The sequence below is a fragment of the Parathielavia appendiculata genome (assembly GCF_033297405.1).
Source record: "Parathielavia appendiculata strain CBS 731.68 unplaced genomic scaffold N657scaffold_1, whole genome shotgun sequence".
Classification (NCBI taxonomy): domain Eukaryota; kingdom Fungi; phylum Ascomycota; class Sordariomycetes; order Sordariales; family Chaetomiaceae; genus Parathielavia; species Parathielavia appendiculata.
Window position 1 is genome coordinate 3123011 of NW_026944220.1, and position 16775 is coordinate 3139785.

The following is a 16775-nucleotide window of genomic DNA, read 5'->3' on the forward strand; positions in this document are numbered from 1 at the left end:
GTGGAGGCCGCTCAGCGGCTAGGACCACAGTCTGGGGTCCTGCTGAGCCTCAGTTATCTACACGGCCCGAAGGATTGGATGACAACGCCGCAATCTGAACCTCCAGTCGACCCGACAGCGTGGAACCGAACCTGAAAGGCTTGCTGGAACTTTCAGGGAGTCGCTTCGCTGTTTCAATCCTGCCGGTAAACGCGCGACTAACTCGGCAATGAGAAACCTGGATGGTGATTGTTATTCTCTGGCATCTGGTCGAGGAAGAGGGCCAACAGCGAAACATCTAACACAGGGACACGTCAATGTGCAGGCTTGACATGCGATAGGCACCGTGACCTCCATCAGCTCGAGCTGCGGGCAACTCACTGACGACTTGTCTCAGAATGCTTCAACTATGGTAGCCAAACTTCTGAATCCCTTCCGTCCTGCGGCGTCCAGCATGGCTGTCACAAATGAGACCTGGCTAGCTTGAGCAGTTTGTGTTTCGGTTGGCGCGCTTTTACCGCGGCATAAGGTATGGTAATGTCTCAACTTTCAAACATCCTCTGGAACAACGGGTTTTTGTTATTTGTTGGAGAGTACAACGTCAGAAACTCGGTTTCGCCCGCTGCCTAACAAAAAGTTCTATAACAGCTGCCTGACGGATAGGCCAGGCCACTGCAGTACTTGATCTGGGAAGTACACGATTTGTGGGTGATTTGAGTTTTGTCCACCCGAACTGCTGAACCAGATCACAGGATCTCCCCTGTAACGGTCTCAGGTAGTATATTGCAACTAGCTGATGACGACTCTACGAGTACACTGAACTTGGAGAAGAAAAGGAGAGACGACAGACTCTGGTAGCTCGCAAGCATACTTATCCTCGTAGGCGCGCTGGTCTGAGCGCGTTGCTAGAAGGTTCGGTGTGCTGTGGGGCGAGTGGGAATAGCCTCATCAGGGGTCTTGGTATTGGCCGAGAGTCGCCGAGGCTCGCACCGGGCCCAGCCCGTTACATCCCCCTTTCCGGACGAAAACCACAAGCAGTCGTACTTCAACGCTGTCGACCATATCTCATTGCCGACTGCCCGGGACTGTCTCCCCACACAGGTGCTATCAGTTTCGGTTGATCGGAATCGGTGTGGAGGGCTCAAACGCCCCGGCACAAGATGTGAGTATGACCCTGCATGCGATTGATGAAACATGGTTAGGATCTTGGCCTTCTGTGACATTCTCACTAAGGTAAGGTATCTTAACCCTCATATACATCTCATTATTGCCAATTTCAGTGTCTCGGTCGCTTATGCAGGTGTAAAATCAAGCTTCTTTGTTTCGAACCATGCCTGAATTCTGCTAGTGTGCTTGTCCAGCCAAAAAAAGGCAAAATCTGAAAAAGGCATTGTTAACGATCAAACTGCGACACCCCGAACCTCTGCCAGTTGGCGACAACGGGAATAGCCAACAACATGCCGAGTTCTCTCACATGCCCTCGCTCACCGGCTATCTAAGGTACTATACCAACACATATCATGACAACAGCCGTCGATCATGTCCCACAGAGCTCGTACCGCAGGGCTTCACCTTTCAACTCGAGAGGCAGATACTTTTCCGACGAACCAGCAGCTGCTCCCACGCCCAAACCCGACTCTCCTGCCGTGCAGCCTCGAGTTCCTGCGCGGCTCCCTCCCGTGGCTGGTCCTGATTGCGACCCAAAGCCACTCCTCTTCGGCCCAGGCAGTAACCAGCCTACAATGACACCCAGGCCCAAAGCTGCTACGATTCTGACAGCAAGCCCAGCTTTGGCTGCTGTGCCGAAGCCGTCGTCATTGGCAAGTGATGTCGATCCAGCAGTTCTAGCTGTATTGGACAGTGTAGTGGTAGTCGTGACAGTCACAGTGACCGTTTGTGTCAATTGTTACGCCGGCGCGTCGGTGGACTTGGAGGATATGTTGAAGAAATGCGAAAGCGCCCTCCCCGCCGTGTCTCCTTGGAAGAAGATGCTGAGCACAGTTAGGTTTGAAAAGGTGAGGGTTTTCGCCGTCGCAACAACCCAGTGGCTTCTTGTAAGGTTCACGGCGTTATCTAAATGAATCCAGAGTTCAGCTTGGTCAGTCCTTGGACGGGTAAATAGACTTCGAATAAAGGAAACCGGCGGACTTAAGGACAACATATTCGAACGCTTGGTTGCCCGGTATCTCCGCATTGGAAATGTCGACCTGGTAAGCGGCAACAGGAAACGGAATGCCGTTGTCCGCGGTATCTGTTTATGCTGCCTCGATGGCGGAACCGTAGGCATAGACTAGGTTGGCACCGAAGTCCGCAGTTGTTCCAAGAGAAGGCGACTGAGGACTGATGAATCTAACAGACGATGCAGGCCCGGAGAAGGCGAGGAAAGTCGCCAAAACGGCACGCATAATGACACCAAACCTAAGCGGCTGAGGTCTCCGAACGAGATATTGATGGGTTTTTCTGAGTGTCGTTCGGCCGGTTCCTGTTCCGAAGAGAGCAACCCTGTGCCTGAAGCAGGATGAACCTAGGCAGGAGGGCAAGAGCCCGGTCTCAAGTGCCCGGGACTTGGGATAGGGGCGTGACGGGAATCTGCCCATGCAAGCACGGTTTTCCAAGCCTGCAGTACTTTGCCGCCGTGCCGCGACTCGGCGTCAAGCGAAACAAATCAAGGTTCTCGCCGGCAAAAAGTCACACATGAGCGCATCCGAGATCAAGAAGGGTAGCCGGTGCATATAACAGCGACTCCATTGGCTGAGGAACCGCCGACACGAGATTCTCGCCAACACTCCTCGAATCACATTGCCACCATTGTGCGGCCTTCAGCGACCGGTCGGGTACTGGTCAAACTGGAGTTTCAGTTATGACTATCCAAGCCTCCCCACAGGAGACAGATTCTATTTCGTACATCAAAACTATGCAAGCCAGAACCAAATCCTCTGGACAAAGTTCTTTGGCACCGGCGGGTAGTCGTGGGCACAGAACTCGTCCATCTCCTTCTTGCCCGTCAGAACATCGATCTCGTGGGTCTTCCTCGCCAGCGGCGTCCGGAACCAGAGCTTGTGCCCAACGTACAGCACGAAGAAGATGGGGATGGTGATGTACGCGGCCAAGAAGTCCTGGTAGTTCCACCGGCTGGGCACAAACACCTGGAAGCCATTGGTGAGGGTCAACAAGATGATGACTACCAGCGCCGCCCACGTCGCGTATGGTTGGCCGATCGTCCTGAACGGCAGCGTGTCCATCAAGCCCTGGTACTGCATGGCCGACCGGAAGCGTAGATACGTGATCATGACGACAATCCACGCGATGAAGCCGGAGATGGTCGAGATGTTCATGAACCAGCCAAACACGCGCGCTCCGTTCTCCGAGACGTTGAGGTACGCCAAGAGGCCGACGGCCCAAGTCGCAATGACGGCAAGGTAGGGAACGCCGCGGCGTGTCGTCTTGGCGAAAATGGCTGGGGCCTGACCAGTGGCGGCCATCGAGTAGAGGATACGGGAGCCGGAATACAGAAAGGCGTTGCCGGCCGACCAAGCCGACGTCAAGATTGCCGCGTTGATGACGTGGTTCAGGCCGCCGATGCCCGCACGCTGGATGCCGATAACCCAGGGGCTGGCATTGGCATTGGATTCCGGCGAGAGCAGGCGCGGGTCGTCGGAGGGCACGATGGCGCCAATGATCAAGCTGCTGACGCCGTAGAAGAGGGCAAGACGAGCGAGGAAACGTCGGGCGGCCTTCGGGATGTTGCGGCGGGGTGCAACTGTCTCGCCCGCTGCGAGACCAATGAGTTCAGGGGAGGTGATGAAGCTGAATCCGGCGCGGACGAAAGCAGTCCAGTAGGCGGTGAAACGTCCCGTCGCGCCCGTCCCGACGTACTCCTTGAACGCCCCGGGGTCGTCCCAGTACTTGAAGCCAATGGCACCACCCTGCGGTGCGCCACCAGCCATGATGACGATGCCCATGATGACCAGCCCAATGATGGTGATCAGCTTGATGCTGGCAAACCAAAACTCAGCTTCGCCAAACACCTCGACGGCGATGATGTTGAGGGCGAGGCAGACGACCAGGATGATGGTGATCCAGACGGCCGACGGAACCGGGGACTCCCAGTAGTCGAGCAATATGGCACCAGCTGTGGCCTCGGCCGCCACCAGAATCGCATACGCATACCAGTAATTCCACCCCGATGCGAATGCCAGGCTGCTGTCGACAAAACGGTTTGTGAAGTATGGTAATGTGATGCCCTTCATTGGGAGGTACGTCGTCATCTCGGCAATGCCGTTCATGACGATCCAGACAACAAGCATCATGGAGAGATAGCCCAGCCATAATGGTACGGGGCCGACGAGGGCCAGAATCGCGCCAGATCCAACGAACAGACCGGTACCGATGCTATTCTCCACTGTCAGGCATTGTCAAAGCTTGACGGAATGATAAACTCACGCGCCACCCAGTGCCAAGAACTGAATGTGTCGACTCTTGAGACCTCGTTGGAGTTGTGACGCTCGGTCGAGCGAGATTACGCCATCGACGATGTGCGAGCCGCCCTGCGACTCGTCGGCGACGGGGCTGTCTGAGTACTCCTCGTTTTTCATCTCGGGTGTATCAAGCAAGCGGCTCCGTGCAGTGACCTGGCGGCGGTTGGTTGAGGAGGCGTAGCAGAGGGAGCGATGTTGAAATAAGACGGTGTGCCGTTGATTCTTTATCTTGTTTGCACTCCACAATGGCAGACGCTTTTGGCGTTCGGTGCGATAGGGGTGGAGTAGATATTGAGGGGATCCACGATTATGTGGAAAATCTGGAGATCCAGGGGAAGCAAGCCGAGAGAGTGGGTAGTACCCGGCCGTCAGTTTCGGGGCGCCAGACTCAGCAGACTCTGGGGAAGTGTGGGTGCCAGGAACCTTAGCGATGGAAGGTTCTCCGTGTTCAAGGAACTCTGAAGCGAGCCAAGTGGAAACAGACTATGACCACGGCAGGCCATTGGTGACTTCATCGGACTGCAGATGCGGCGCCCGGCACGCACGTGGAGGGTCGCCCGATCATTGCCGGAGCCCTGTCCGGGAAGTCGCCGGAGTTGCGACGCAAGCCTGACCGCAGATTTGGCAATTGGCCAATGGCCCCTTGCAACAGTTACGGGGTGCATTGACGCTAACGCGCCATGCTGATCTTCGGCCAAATCCGACCACTCGGTCGAAGGCAGTCTTGTAACGTCAGACGTGGGACTCCTTGTTTTGGGCCTGGCTCGAAGCTGCATCAACCGCGTCTATCCGAACTTGGACCCCGCGATCGAACACGAAGGTTCTGCCGGGAAGCTTGGGATGCGGCTTATGATGCGGCGTTCGTTATCGGTACGCTAGTACTCGAGCAAAGCAGGCAAAGCGCGGTTTCCATGTCGGCGAAAACTCGGCCAGCTTTGGTGAAGGGTTGCCAAGACCTGTCCGGCCGACCGGCCGCCGTGTTGATGACTCGGGGGGCAAGTGGATCCGAAGCGTCCAGTAATCATTTCATGAGACTTTTGTCGGATGAGCAGCTCGATCCTTGCTTCAAAAACGTCGAGAGCCTCGCTTTTGCCTGCAGGTAAGGTAGGTAAGGTAGGTAGCCCCAAGGGCAGTACCTTGGAACTTGACGCAAGCCGCAGCCTCCATCACAGCACTGAGGAATTCGGAGTCTATCCTCACGACCTCCACCTGGGAGACCAGGCAACTCGTTCGCGGAATGGATAGGCGCGGATAGTCGGAGGCACCTTTAAGGCAGCAGCATGTTTAGTATTTTCCCAGGCGAATTCTCGGCCCAGTTCGCAAGCAGCCCTGTTAACTTTACTTTCGGCAGGACTCGAGGAGCGCCTAAGGTAATCCTCAAGTTCATGAGCTGGCATGACAGAGTTGGGATCTTGGCCAGGAACGCCATTCGCTTTATGAAAGGTAGCAGCTTTAGGGTTAGGCTGCCTACAGCGAAAGAGGAAGAGGAAGAGGAAGAAGAAGAGGAAGAGGAAGAAGAAGAGGAAGAGGAAGAAGAAGAGGAAGAGGAAGAAGAAGAGGAAGAGGAAGAAGAAGAGGAAGAGGAAACAAAGGGAGCAAGAAAAGTAGAGAAAAGAAAACGAAAAAAGGGAGAGAAAGCAGAAAGAAGAAGAAAGAGAAGAGGAAAAAGAAGAAAAAAACCGATAAACAAATTACTAAGGGAAAGAGAAAGGGAAGATATAGCGGAAAAAGAGAAAGAGAGAAACAGGGAAACAAGGAGAGGGATTTCAAAAGGAAGAAGAATAGGAAGTCAAAGGGGAAAGACGGAAAGGCTAACGTTATCAGAAAAGAGGAAGAGGACTTGGAAGAGGAGAACGACTAGTTAGAAGATGAAGGGAAGCTAGAGGGAAAGATCGAGAGTATAGGAAATATTTAGCCTATTCTCCAACTTAGGGTTCTAGTTATACAGTAGTTACTCTTGATACTGTCCCTATCGCCTATGGTTAGAGTATCTGTTGTGCTTGACGACAGTGTCGGGGCACTTTGCCTGCCTTTCCTACCACCAAAGAAGTCCCCTGAAACCACCAAAACATGGCCATTCCTAGCACATCCAGGACATGAATGGCGCACATAGACGGGCCTCGGTGACGGTGGCCTCGCCGTAGCGACCATGCATTGCTGAGGCCGTAGTTGGACAAATCGGGGAGTCCGGGTGCTGCAGCACGACTTCACGCTAGGCTTTTGGAAGTTTGATCTCTTCCGTCTTCCTCTCTGCCCAAGTCAGATGGCTATGCCCTTTTGCACATAACAGCTGGCTCTCTAACCGAATCTGTACCTACCAAACGGTCCAACCCAGCTCCTTGACCGGCGCTCCGGTCCTCGGCCAGGTAACCCCGCTTCGGAGCTTCCCCTGAGTTCCACCTCGGATGAGCAGCCCTGCTGCGATGGGACTGGCAGAAGAGGGAGATGCTTAAGCTTATCAGATTGATCGATTAGCTGCCGATGCTGCCCGAGCCCAACTTTTTCACACATGTTCACGCTTCAGAACTGAGAACTAATCACCTTGCATACAAAGATCTTCACTACCAAAGTCTGAAGAGAGCAACTTGAAGCAGTTCGCCAGTCCTGAATCTTTAGAGCAACCGAATACAAACAGCCATGACGATGGCAGCCCCCGCAACGCTCTTCACCAACGGAAAGGTCTTCCTGTCTGGCGTCAAGCCCGGAATCAACGCGGGGCTGCACCGGCCGCCCACCTTCGCCTCGTGCATGCTCATCCGCGGTTCCCAAATCGAGCATGTCGGTTCTGCCTCGGACGCACCCATCGCCGCAGCCCTCGCCTCCCACAATGTAACCGTACACGACCTGCAGGGCAAAAAAACCATCCTCCCCGGCTTCGTTGACGGACACATGCACCTGATGCTGCTGGGCCAGGCGCTCAACAAGCTCGACCTGGGCAAGTGCAAGTCCCTCGCCGACATTCGCGCCACCATCCGGTCCTACGCCGCCGCCCACCCGGACGTCCCGCGCATCCTCTGCCGCGGATGGATGCACAGCATGACGCCCGACGGCGCGCGGGCGTCCGATCTCGACGACCTCGACGACGACCACGGGACGGGCCAGAAGAACCGGCCCATCCTGGTCGACTCCAAGGACCTGCACTCGACGTGGTGCAACAGCGCCGGCATCGCCGAGCTCGGCGCCACCGAGTGGCAGGACGTTCCGGGCGGCATCATCGAGAGGGACGCTGAAGGAAGGCTGACGGGCGTGTTTAGCGAGGCGGCCAACATCACGTACGTGTGGCCGTACCTGGCGCGCGTGGCGACCATGGACGAGCGCATGGCGGCTATCCGGGCGGCGGTCGCGGCGTACCATGAGGCCGGGTACACGGGCATGATTGACATGGCCATGGACGAGGGGGCGTGGGAGGCGCTGCAGGCGTTGAGGGAAAGGGAGGAGGGGAAGGGCGGGATCCCGATGCGGATTGCGGCATATTGGTTGGTGAAGCCTTGTGGGAGGGAGGAGGACAGGTTGAAGCAGGTCGACAGGGCCATCGAGTTGGCAAGCCGGTTCAACGCCTCCACGACGCCGGACTGCAGGATCGTGGGGATCAAGGTGATTTGTGATGGGATTGTAGACGCCTGTACGGCGGGCTTGTCGGAGCCGTATGCGCACAACGGGCATTTCGAGGTGCCGCTCTGGACGGCCGAGCAACTGGAGCCGGTTGTCAAGCGGGCGGATGAGGCCGCGTTGCAGGTTGCGCTGCACGCTATCGGGGACGCGACGGTGAAGATGGTGGTCGACGTACTGACAAAATTTGCGAACCGCGAGCGGAGGCCACGCGTAGAGCATCTGGAGCTGGCGACTGAGGAGGAAGCAGCCCGGCTCGGGCAGGGGCGGATCACGGCCTCAATCCAGCCAGTTCATGCTGATCCGGCCATTCTCAAGGCGTGGCCACGGCTGCTGGGCGAGCACAGGTGCGGGAGAGCATTCGCCTATCGCGAGTTTGCCGATTTGGGAGCACCGCTTGCGCTCGGCAGCGATGCGCCAACCGCACCCCATACACCGTTGGGGAACATTTATGTGGGCACGACGCGGAGGTCATACCGTGAGCCGGAGATGGAGACAGCAGTAAACCCGCACTTTGCCCTTGGGCTTTGCGAGGCAGTGGCTGCGGCCACTGAAGGTGCCGCGTACAGCTGTTTTGATGACCACAGGGTAGGCGTGCTCGAGAAGGGGCACAAGGCCGACTTTGTGATCGTCGACATGGAGTGGGAGAAGGAGAAGCTGATGGATGCGAGGGTGGCCGAGACGTGGTTCGATGGTGGCAGAGTATGGCCCGCGTAGGATCGACGGGTATAAGCATCGGAGCAAGCTGGTGCGGCAGTTGAACTGAAACCTGCAGTGCATTGCCATTTGTACACATGCTCACTCATAGGGGTAGTATTGCCTTGGCCAGATGTTCATGGCCGTCTTCCGCCCAGACTCCAGGGGCAAACCGGCGTGGTTGGTTCGAGCGTCGCCGGACCCGTTTGCTTGCAGGTTCACCCAGAAGATCGCGTTTCCAGCCACAGGCCTGAATGCAAGCCCACCATCCTCGTGCTCTCTCCACAGTGGCTTTGCCGCTTCTTCGCCTTGTTTTTGGGCTACTTCACCCTGCCACATGGCTTCGCCCCGAGGGCTAGGGAACGTGATCGGTTTAGCATACGGAAAGTGAGTCTCTCCGCCTGTGCAGTTGTCTTGCAAAATGGCAAAGAAGCTCGCCACGCGGTTCCACCTGCGCATGCTGCCGTCTGGGGCCCATTGAGGAATCTCGAACCAGTCTGTCCAACAAAATCAGTCATTGCTTGTCTACCTATTAAGCGTGACTCAGGAGTATTTCATTGGCAATGGGTGCTGCTTTAGGGACAAGCGACCCTTGTGAACCCCGAGACATCTTGAAAGGGGCAAAAGGAGCACGAATTTGACGTACCGTGGTGGACGTTAAAGCGTTGCCCAGAGCTATACCTGACCAACTGGGGAGGCCCCATCTCGTCCCACCCATCGCGTAGCATCGTACCTAGGAACTTCCGTGTCCGGGCCAGAACACACTTGACGGCTGGGTCATCGCGCGGCAAGCCTGCGGAACTCGAGGTCCGGTCCGAGGTTTGCTGCTGCCGGCCGTACTTGGTCACCTGGGATGGTGCGAATCTCGGCTCGGCCGTCTCGAGGAGGGACTCGATCTCGATGGGCGTGACGAGGTTGTGGATGTAGATGATGAGTGGCTCCAGACTGACGAGCTCTGTCCTGTATGTGTGCGAAGTGTCGCAAACGAACTGCTTGAGGTTGTCGGCGGCAGTGGAATCTGTGGTATTCTTGAAGAATGGGAAGGCCAACGGGTAATCTGGCATCGGAAAGTCGCCAATGAAGGACGTGAGACGAGACGAAGACAGGTGCGGGAGATACGGTAGGCCGAGACCGAGGAGAAGCCCTCCTGCCCAGATGCCGGTAGCTTTGAGGATGTCGGTCGGTGCCATGATGATAGCACTGAGCGTTTCAGCGGCTCGGGTCAGACCTCAGATTCCGATACGAATGGGAGATCTGCTCGCATCGCTCAGCCCGACTCGAGTGTTATGGAGAGAGCAAGCGAACACCAGAGATCTAACCAGAGTTTTGAGGAAAGGTCAGGTAATTAGGTAGGGTCCTTAGGTAACAATGGGGGAACCCTTAGTTGACCCTCACCGTGACCAGAACCTGGGACCCAGGAGCATGGTCTTCCGAGAGTCAGATGTTACTGGCCGGCGAGGTTGAAATGCCGAATCTCAGGCTGCCATTTCGATCAACGCTAGCATAACCACAGAGGCGTTGGGTGGGTGTCACAAGAGGGTGGCTGGTTCGGGTGGCATAGCCGGAACGTTGCAGGTGGTGTTTGCATCCATTGGATGGTAGTAATAATATGCTTGGTATGAGTTTGCTCAAATGAGGTTCAGATCGGGGAATGTCCCGGAAAGCCGTTGGAGACACCCATGGAGACTCCCAAGTCTGAGGTATCCAGGGCCCCGAGAGCCGGCCTAGTCCCGTCCGGGTATTTCGGAAGATGACAGCGTTGGACTGCCACGATGCCGAGACCTTACTCCACGACGCCGAGACCTTACTCCACGACGCCGAGACCTTTACTCCACCAATCCACGCTGTCGCCGGCCGGATGCCGCTTGGCAGGGTGTTTCGACCCGGTTTCCCACCCGAGGACGGGCCTGTCGTCTTTCGGCGCGGCACGAGAGGGCTGGCTTTGGTTGCGGGTGAAGGCGTTCTAGTAACCGGATGTGTTGTCTGCGATTTTTGGTTTGAGAACTCATGCACCAGGCAATTATGCTTGTTCTTTAAAATTGACACTTCAGATAGGCGGCGGCTTCTAGCAACGTTTCAGAAAGTCCAAGTCTTGGTGCAGTGTAAGTGGAATGTAGAGCATACTAAAGACCAACTAGCTTGAGAACACCTAAGATGAAGATGGGAAAGACGCTCGCTCCGGAGGCAGGCCTGCCATGTGTAATACCAGACGGTGTCGAAATGCATGCTGTTGGGACGTTTTCTGCCGAACATGCTTCTTGCGGGCCAAGTCATGATTGGCAATGTGGACGATGTCAATCTGACTTCGTGCCCGTCATGGCGGAAGCTCTTGCACTGAATGCGGCGTCAAGAGTGGTCTGAGAGGGTAGCTGGCGACGAGGATCATATGTCAGACCGGCTGCAGCCCACCAGCACCAAGTCAGTTGAGACTCTAGTTTCCCTACTTGAGCGTTGATCATCCGTCTCGTACTTCATCGCGGGCGTTGCGGTCTCAACACACAGCCGTACAAAGTCTAAAGTCAAAGTTAAGTAGAAGCAAGTTACGGAAGGGAAGGATCAAAGAACCGGGCGTCCGTATCCAGCTAAAGCTGGTGCGGCACATGCCCGTTTTGCGACAGAACGGATCGGGACGCGTATACCGTTAGTTGTCAGTTTTCTTGGCCGGTACGAGACGAGACTTCTCCGCAGGTCTGCGATGAGTGGAAAGTTGTATGAGATATTTTATATGTCTTCAACGTGAAGAAGTATAAGCCGGAGGAGGCTCATTGAGTGGCACCTGCAGGATTCCTCAAGTTAGTCCTCCGAACCAAGAAAAATAATAATCATAATAATAATAATTATTTTTTCTTCAAAAGACGGAGGCAAAAGCCTGCTGCAGAGAGCTGAAGTGAGAAGGAAAAGACGGTTGAACCTGGTATGTTGCAGGGCGAAGCATTGGATTCCTCGAGCCCTGGGGGTCGCCAGGCGGGGTGACACCTCTGAGGACACCTCGGAGGTCTGACTGTAATATCACGGTCAAACAACTGGACTCGAATGCTCGAACTTCGAAGCACTGCCCGTATGTTGGGAAGCATTGAAGTTGTTGCGTTCTTGAGACTACTGAGGTCTTCATAAATACCAACTCCGCTCTGCCCCGCGGTTTCGGCTTTGTCAGGCGAAGCTTGTAACGGCCATGACGTCTAGGCTCGTCTCAGTGTCTCAGCCCCAAAGTCGCGGGTTACGGACCAGGCAGTCCAACGACGGGGAGGCGGAATCATGCCCAGAGAACAGATCGACAACCGTTCCCCATGTGGGAAGCCCACACATGAATGTATGTATGCAGCAACCCGTGCCGTGCTACCCAGGCGAGAGCCAGGTTTTCTGAACGCAGAATCCCAAAACCCAGGTCATCTTGGCGACTGCTCCATAAAAGCGAGTCGACTCGGGCTCAGCGACAACGTCGCGGGAATGAGAGATACGCCCGGTGGCCATCGGATATGTTTTGTCGCCTCGATTTCAGCTTTGTGTTCCTGAGAAACGCTTTGATGGCCCTCATGACTCAGGCGAGTCAGGCTCATTCAGGTCCCCGTGACGTGCCGTCTTCATGTCAATGCCGGCCAGATCTTGGAGGACTTGGATTCACATGCTACCAATTTTGCCATCTCACTGTGGTTTGTCAAGGGTACGTGAAAATTTGACTGGACATCGACGACAGCGCAGTGCTCGAGATTCACCGGCACACTCATGGGCAGCGAAGGACGGATTAGATTCTCACCTTCGTTGTAATGTTATTTATCGTATCTGGTTGACGTTGAAGTGGGGGTGCGGGGTACATGAGGCCCCCTGACCTATGAGTCCTTCTCCCAAAAGGAACCAACTTCCTACCAAGATGCAATTATCAAAGAGGGAACCTGAAATCTTTAAGTCCGCTGCTTTGTACTGTGGTAGAACCGGAATGAGAAGCTGAAGTCAGCTCGGATACAAAAGGCCTCAAAGTTTACGGTCGCCCCTGGATGAGACGCATTAGGCGGCACCGCGCCTAAGGAAAAAGCACCCATTTTCACAAATGTTGCCAAGAAACTGTGACGCAGCTGATTGCAAAGCCGCACTAATATCCGGCGCTGGCGCTAATGACGCTACGCACTACGTCATAGGAGGGTCCTTTCACACCAACCTTGGACGCACTTGGAAATGCTCTGCCGTGAAAGCAAGGGCACGCTGCCCAGCTGCGCCAACATGGGGTGATTGAGAAAGTTGGACTTTCCAGTTTTGTGCGAAAAACTAAACCAGAAGCCGCCTTTCAGCCTTTCTGTGCTGCAAACTCCCAGTTTTGAATCGTCAGTCTGACTATCTGACTTCTGACTTTTCGACGTCCTCAGCGTCGCGAATCGGCAAATATTCAGGCCTGCTTGGCTGAGTTCACATCTCCGCCTGTTATCCACAGCCCCTGTTATCTTGGCTCCGCCGCATGCTCCTCACCAGATGACCAGCGACCCTTTGCACACTGCTGCAGCCTGGCAGTTTCAGACAACTGTCCGATAACTTTGCGCCGGATACTGGACTGTATGATGACAGACGGTGCTTGAGCAGCAAAAGCGCCAACCTCAGACGGCGCATTAGAAGGAAGCGACTTCCATCCCCACCACCCAGAACTCACTTGACCGGTTACGCAGCACCTGCAGTCAGTTCCTTGGTTGCAGCCACCCGACAGTGACCTCAACCCTCGACACTGCATCCCATACCTTATTTGGTCTTTCAAACCCCCCTGGCTTCTTGACCCAGGCACCATTTTTCTTTCTCTCAAGACTCTCCCTCCCAGAGGTTCGATACGCCGCGAAGCGTCCCGCCTGCCGTTGGATATCCTACCCTCACAAATCACCGTCCCCGTTCCCTGCAGTCGCGAACCGCCCTTGAACCGAGTCAGTTTGCCAATAGCATCAATCAAGACTTTTGCCCGACGTCAACCGGCAATTTTTGACACTACTTAACGCCGCTTGCTTGCGCTGCCCAACCCAACCAAGGGAATTCTGGGGGGATTCTTCACTGCCAGGACTCGACACTCCGCCAGAGGAAGCTCCTAGTAAGAAAAAGGGCGTAAGGAAAAGTCACGCAAGCCCAAAATGTCGACAATACAGCAACTCAAAAACTTTATCCGCCACGGTAAGTCCCCCTGTTCCGGCAGGCCTAGGCTGGCTCGCTGGTTGGGTCAGCCTGGACGCTGTGGTTTGGACAGACAAGCTGATGTCACGGCGTCATAATCAGGCAAGCAAGCTCGCGCCGTTGATCATGACAGCCCCCCGCCAAAACAACAACAGCCCGGAAAGGCCACGATGGCCGCAAGAGTGACAGAACCCATCTTCGGCGCTTCGTCTGCGTCCCACAACCATGCTGCCGCTCAGCACCACGAGCCACACCAGCCACTAGCGGTAGAGGTCAAGGCAAAACAGCACAAGCGGATACCCGATGAGAATATTGCAAAGCTCGTCGCAGAGGAGAATGAGAGCAAGAGCAAGTTCCCCCACTACCCGGGCCTCGAGCGGTGGGAGCTCGTCGAGAAGATGGGCGACGGCGCTTTCAGCAACGTCTACCGAGCCCGAGACCGCGAGGGGATCGCCGGGGAGGTTGCCATCAAGGTCGTCCGCAAGTACGAGATGAACAGCATGCAGGTATGTGACCACGGGGGGTCGTGCCGTTCCTCGCCAACTCCTTCTCCTTGCGCGTCTTTCGTTTTCCCTTCGTCCAAGTTCCCTTTACCAACTCTAGGGCCAATTCTAGAGCAACAAACACCTTCATCCAGACTTTAAACCAAAGGCGCCAAAGGCCGCAGAGGTGCGAAGAATCTCCTTTTCTTTCTAACATCCTGGTGCATTTGTTCCACCGACGGCTCGCTCGAATCGTTTCGAACCTGCCAGCGGTTTGCGTTTAGCTCCGAGTCAAGTGCCGGCGCCGTTCGGATCCTTTTCATCGTTGTCGATGAGGGCTAACTATGCTGCAGAGGGCGAATATTCTGAAGGAAGTACAAATCATGCGCCAGATAGACCACCCGAACATCATCAAACTTATCGACTTCTCGGAGTCTCGGCAGTACTACTACATTATCCTCGAGCTTGCCCCAGGGGGGGAACTATTCCACCAGATTGTGCGTTTGACCTACTTCAGCGAGGATCTATCACGCCATGTCATCACGCAGGTCGCAAAGGCGTTGGAATATTTGCACGAGGAGAGGGGGATTGTACATCGGTACGTACATGACGTTCCCGGAGAGTTGCCCACTCGGCTTACTCACAATACACAGCGACATCAAGCCAGAAAATATCCTCTTCGTGCCCATTCCATTTGTCCCATCAAAGAACCCAAAGCCCAAGCAGCCAGGGGACGAGGACAAGGTGGACGAGGGCGAGTTCATCAAGGGTGTTGGCGCCGGCGGCATTGGACAAATCAAGATTGCCGATTTTGGCCTTTCAAAGATCGTATGGGACAACCAGACCATGACCCCTTGCGGCACGGTCGGCTACACGGCCCCCGAAATTGTGAAGGATGAGAGGTATTCCAAGTCAGTTGACATGTGGGCCATGGGCTGCGTGTTGTACACACTGCTCTGTGGATTTCCGCCCTTCTACGACGAGAGCATCGAGGTGCTCACCGAAAAGGTGGCGAAAGGCCAATACACCTTCCTGTCACCGTGGTGGGACGATATCAGCAAGTCGGCTCAGGATCTGATCTCGCACCTGCTCTGCGTGGACCCGGAAAAGCGATACACGATCAAGGAGTTCCTCGCCCACCCATGGATCCGCGAGTCTGGGCCGACGCCACGCGACGAGAGGAAAGCGATGTCGACAGACCAACCGCTGCGTGCGTTCGACATGACCAAGATCGTCGAGGGCGACAAGCGCTACGACTTCCGCTCTCCAGCCGCCATCAACCTGCGCGAGGTCTTTGATGTCGGCTATGCAGTCCACAGGCAAGAGGAGGAGGGCAGGCGGAAGAAACAGATCGGCGCCAAAGCCGGCGTGTCACGGCTCGGCGGGCTCGACGAGGACGAGGAGATGACCGACGAAGACACGGTCGAGTACGTCCCCAAGGCCAACGGCAACTCTACTCAACAACTCGAGCAGAGCATGCGCAACACGCAGATTCAGGACCAGGAACAGCGCGGCCGCGACCGTGAGAGGAAAGCGCACCCTCCGCCGGCGGCCGCTGTCGAGCAGCGCGGGTACGGTCAGCACTCGGCTGCCGTTGCTGCGGCGGCGCGGCAGCAGGTGCGTGAGCGGAACAGGCAGAAGGGTGCTTTCGAGCTGAACCTGGATGGCGCCACACTGCTTGGTCGTCGTGGTATGAAGCCCGCTGCCAGGGTGGCGTAGGATGCCACTGCTGAGCAGCTGGGTAGCAAGGTCCCCCGGTTACAGGTCGGGGATACGAACGCGGCGGCGATCACATCGCAGCCAAAGGCCGACACCCGCTCTGTTGCGCCGCTCGGCGTCACGGCAAGCCGGCGGGCAAAACTCGATAGGCGGTCACTTACTGAGAGTGCTGTAGTTGAGAAGCTGGGATGGTTACGGGGCCCAAGCGGAACGCCCGAGTGAACATGTAGCGGAGTGGCAACGGGGGTAACAGAGAGCGTGGTTTGGTAACGGTATCATGGTTTAGGTATACTCTGCTTCTGCTTTTGCATCAAGTTCTCGTCTCTTTTACTTTCCTCCGAGTTGGTCACGTACCTTCCTTCGCTTGATGTCACTTCCTGTATTGCATTGGTCTCCTCGGCATGAGTCTTCCATGGCCGGCCGTGGTATACAGATACACAGGGATCTTATTTTGGGGTGTGGGGGGAGAGGAGGGGCGTGGTTGGCGGATAAAATCAACTCTGCCTTAACAGTCCGTGGACTGCTGTTGTGCTATGAGTTAGATCAGGTTGTGAGATTTCTCTGCGTGTGATCTTCAGGTTGGGTCCTGGCCCGAGCCGACCTTCCTGTGCTATTATGTCCAGTACAATATGTGCACCTGAACATGCTTCTAGCAATGTGAGCAGCTCGATAT

The 16775-nt window shown here is 55.6% G+C and overlaps 7 protein-coding genes across 7 annotated transcripts; 4 read left to right on the forward strand and 3 right to left on the reverse strand.

The window, feature by feature from the left end:
- Nucleotides 1-1007: 1007 nt before the first annotated feature.
- N657DRAFT_56147 (uncharacterized protein) lies at nt 1008-2147 on the forward strand. The gene is made up of 2 exons (XM_062788062.1): nt 1008-1141; nt 1480-2147. The coding sequence occupies exon 2, from the start codon at nt 1500-1502 to the stop codon at nt 2058-2060; it is 561 nt and encodes a 186-aa protein (XP_062652898.1). The 5' UTR covers nt 1008-1141; nt 1480-1499; the 3' UTR covers nt 2061-2147.
- On the reverse strand, nt 2148-2734 carry N657DRAFT_55019 (uncharacterized protein). The gene has a single exon (XM_062787892.1). It carries the CDS (start codon nt 2574-2576, stop codon nt 2235-2237), a length of 342 nt encoding a protein of 113 aa, XP_062652899.1. The 5' UTR covers nt 2577-2734; the 3' UTR covers nt 2148-2234.
- A 157-nt stretch (nt 2735-2891) lies between these two features.
- N657DRAFT_563302 (uncharacterized protein) lies at nt 2892-4574 on the reverse strand (the record flags this gene model as incomplete). Its single annotated transcript, XM_062788202.1, has 2 exons — nt 2892-4371; nt 4423-4574. The coding sequence occupies 2 exons, from the start codon at nt 4572-4574 to the stop codon at nt 2892-2894; spliced, it is 1632 nt and encodes a 543-aa protein (XP_062652900.1).
- Nucleotides 4575-6851: 2277 nt separating this feature from the next.
- On the forward strand, nt 6852-9261 carry N657DRAFT_55466 (amidohydrolase 3). Its single transcript, XM_062787927.1, has one exon. It carries the CDS (start codon nt 7095-7097, stop codon nt 8781-8783), a length of 1689 nt encoding a protein of 562 aa, XP_062652901.1. The 5' UTR covers nt 6852-7094; the 3' UTR covers nt 8784-9261.
- Nucleotides 8865-9952, reverse strand: N657DRAFT_676799 (uncharacterized protein; the record flags this gene model as incomplete). The annotated part of the gene is made up of 2 exons (XM_062795925.1): nt 8865-9259; nt 9409-9952. The coding sequence occupies 2 exons, from the start codon at nt 9950-9952 to the stop codon at nt 8865-8867; spliced, it is 939 nt and encodes a 312-aa protein (XP_062652902.1).
- Nucleotides 9953-10522: 570 nt separating this feature from the next.
- N657DRAFT_639696 (uncharacterized protein) lies at nt 10523-11608 on the forward strand. Its single transcript, XM_062791816.1, has one exon. The coding sequence runs from the start codon at nt 10917-10919 to the stop codon at nt 11121-11123; it is 207 nt and encodes a 68-aa protein (XP_062652903.1). The 5' UTR covers nt 10523-10916; the 3' UTR covers nt 11124-11608.
- Nucleotides 11609-13696: 2088 nt separating this feature from the next.
- Nucleotides 13697-16472, forward strand: N657DRAFT_55005 (Pkinase-domain-containing protein). Its single transcript, XM_062787889.1, has 5 exons — nt 13697-13901; nt 14004-14407; nt 14517-14570; nt 14737-14981; nt 15037-16472. The coding sequence occupies exons 1-5, from the start codon at nt 13862-13864 to the stop codon at nt 16100-16102; spliced, it is 1809 nt and encodes a 602-aa protein (XP_062652904.1). The 5' UTR covers nt 13697-13861; the 3' UTR covers nt 16103-16472.
- Nucleotides 16473-16775: the final 303 nt, after the last annotated feature.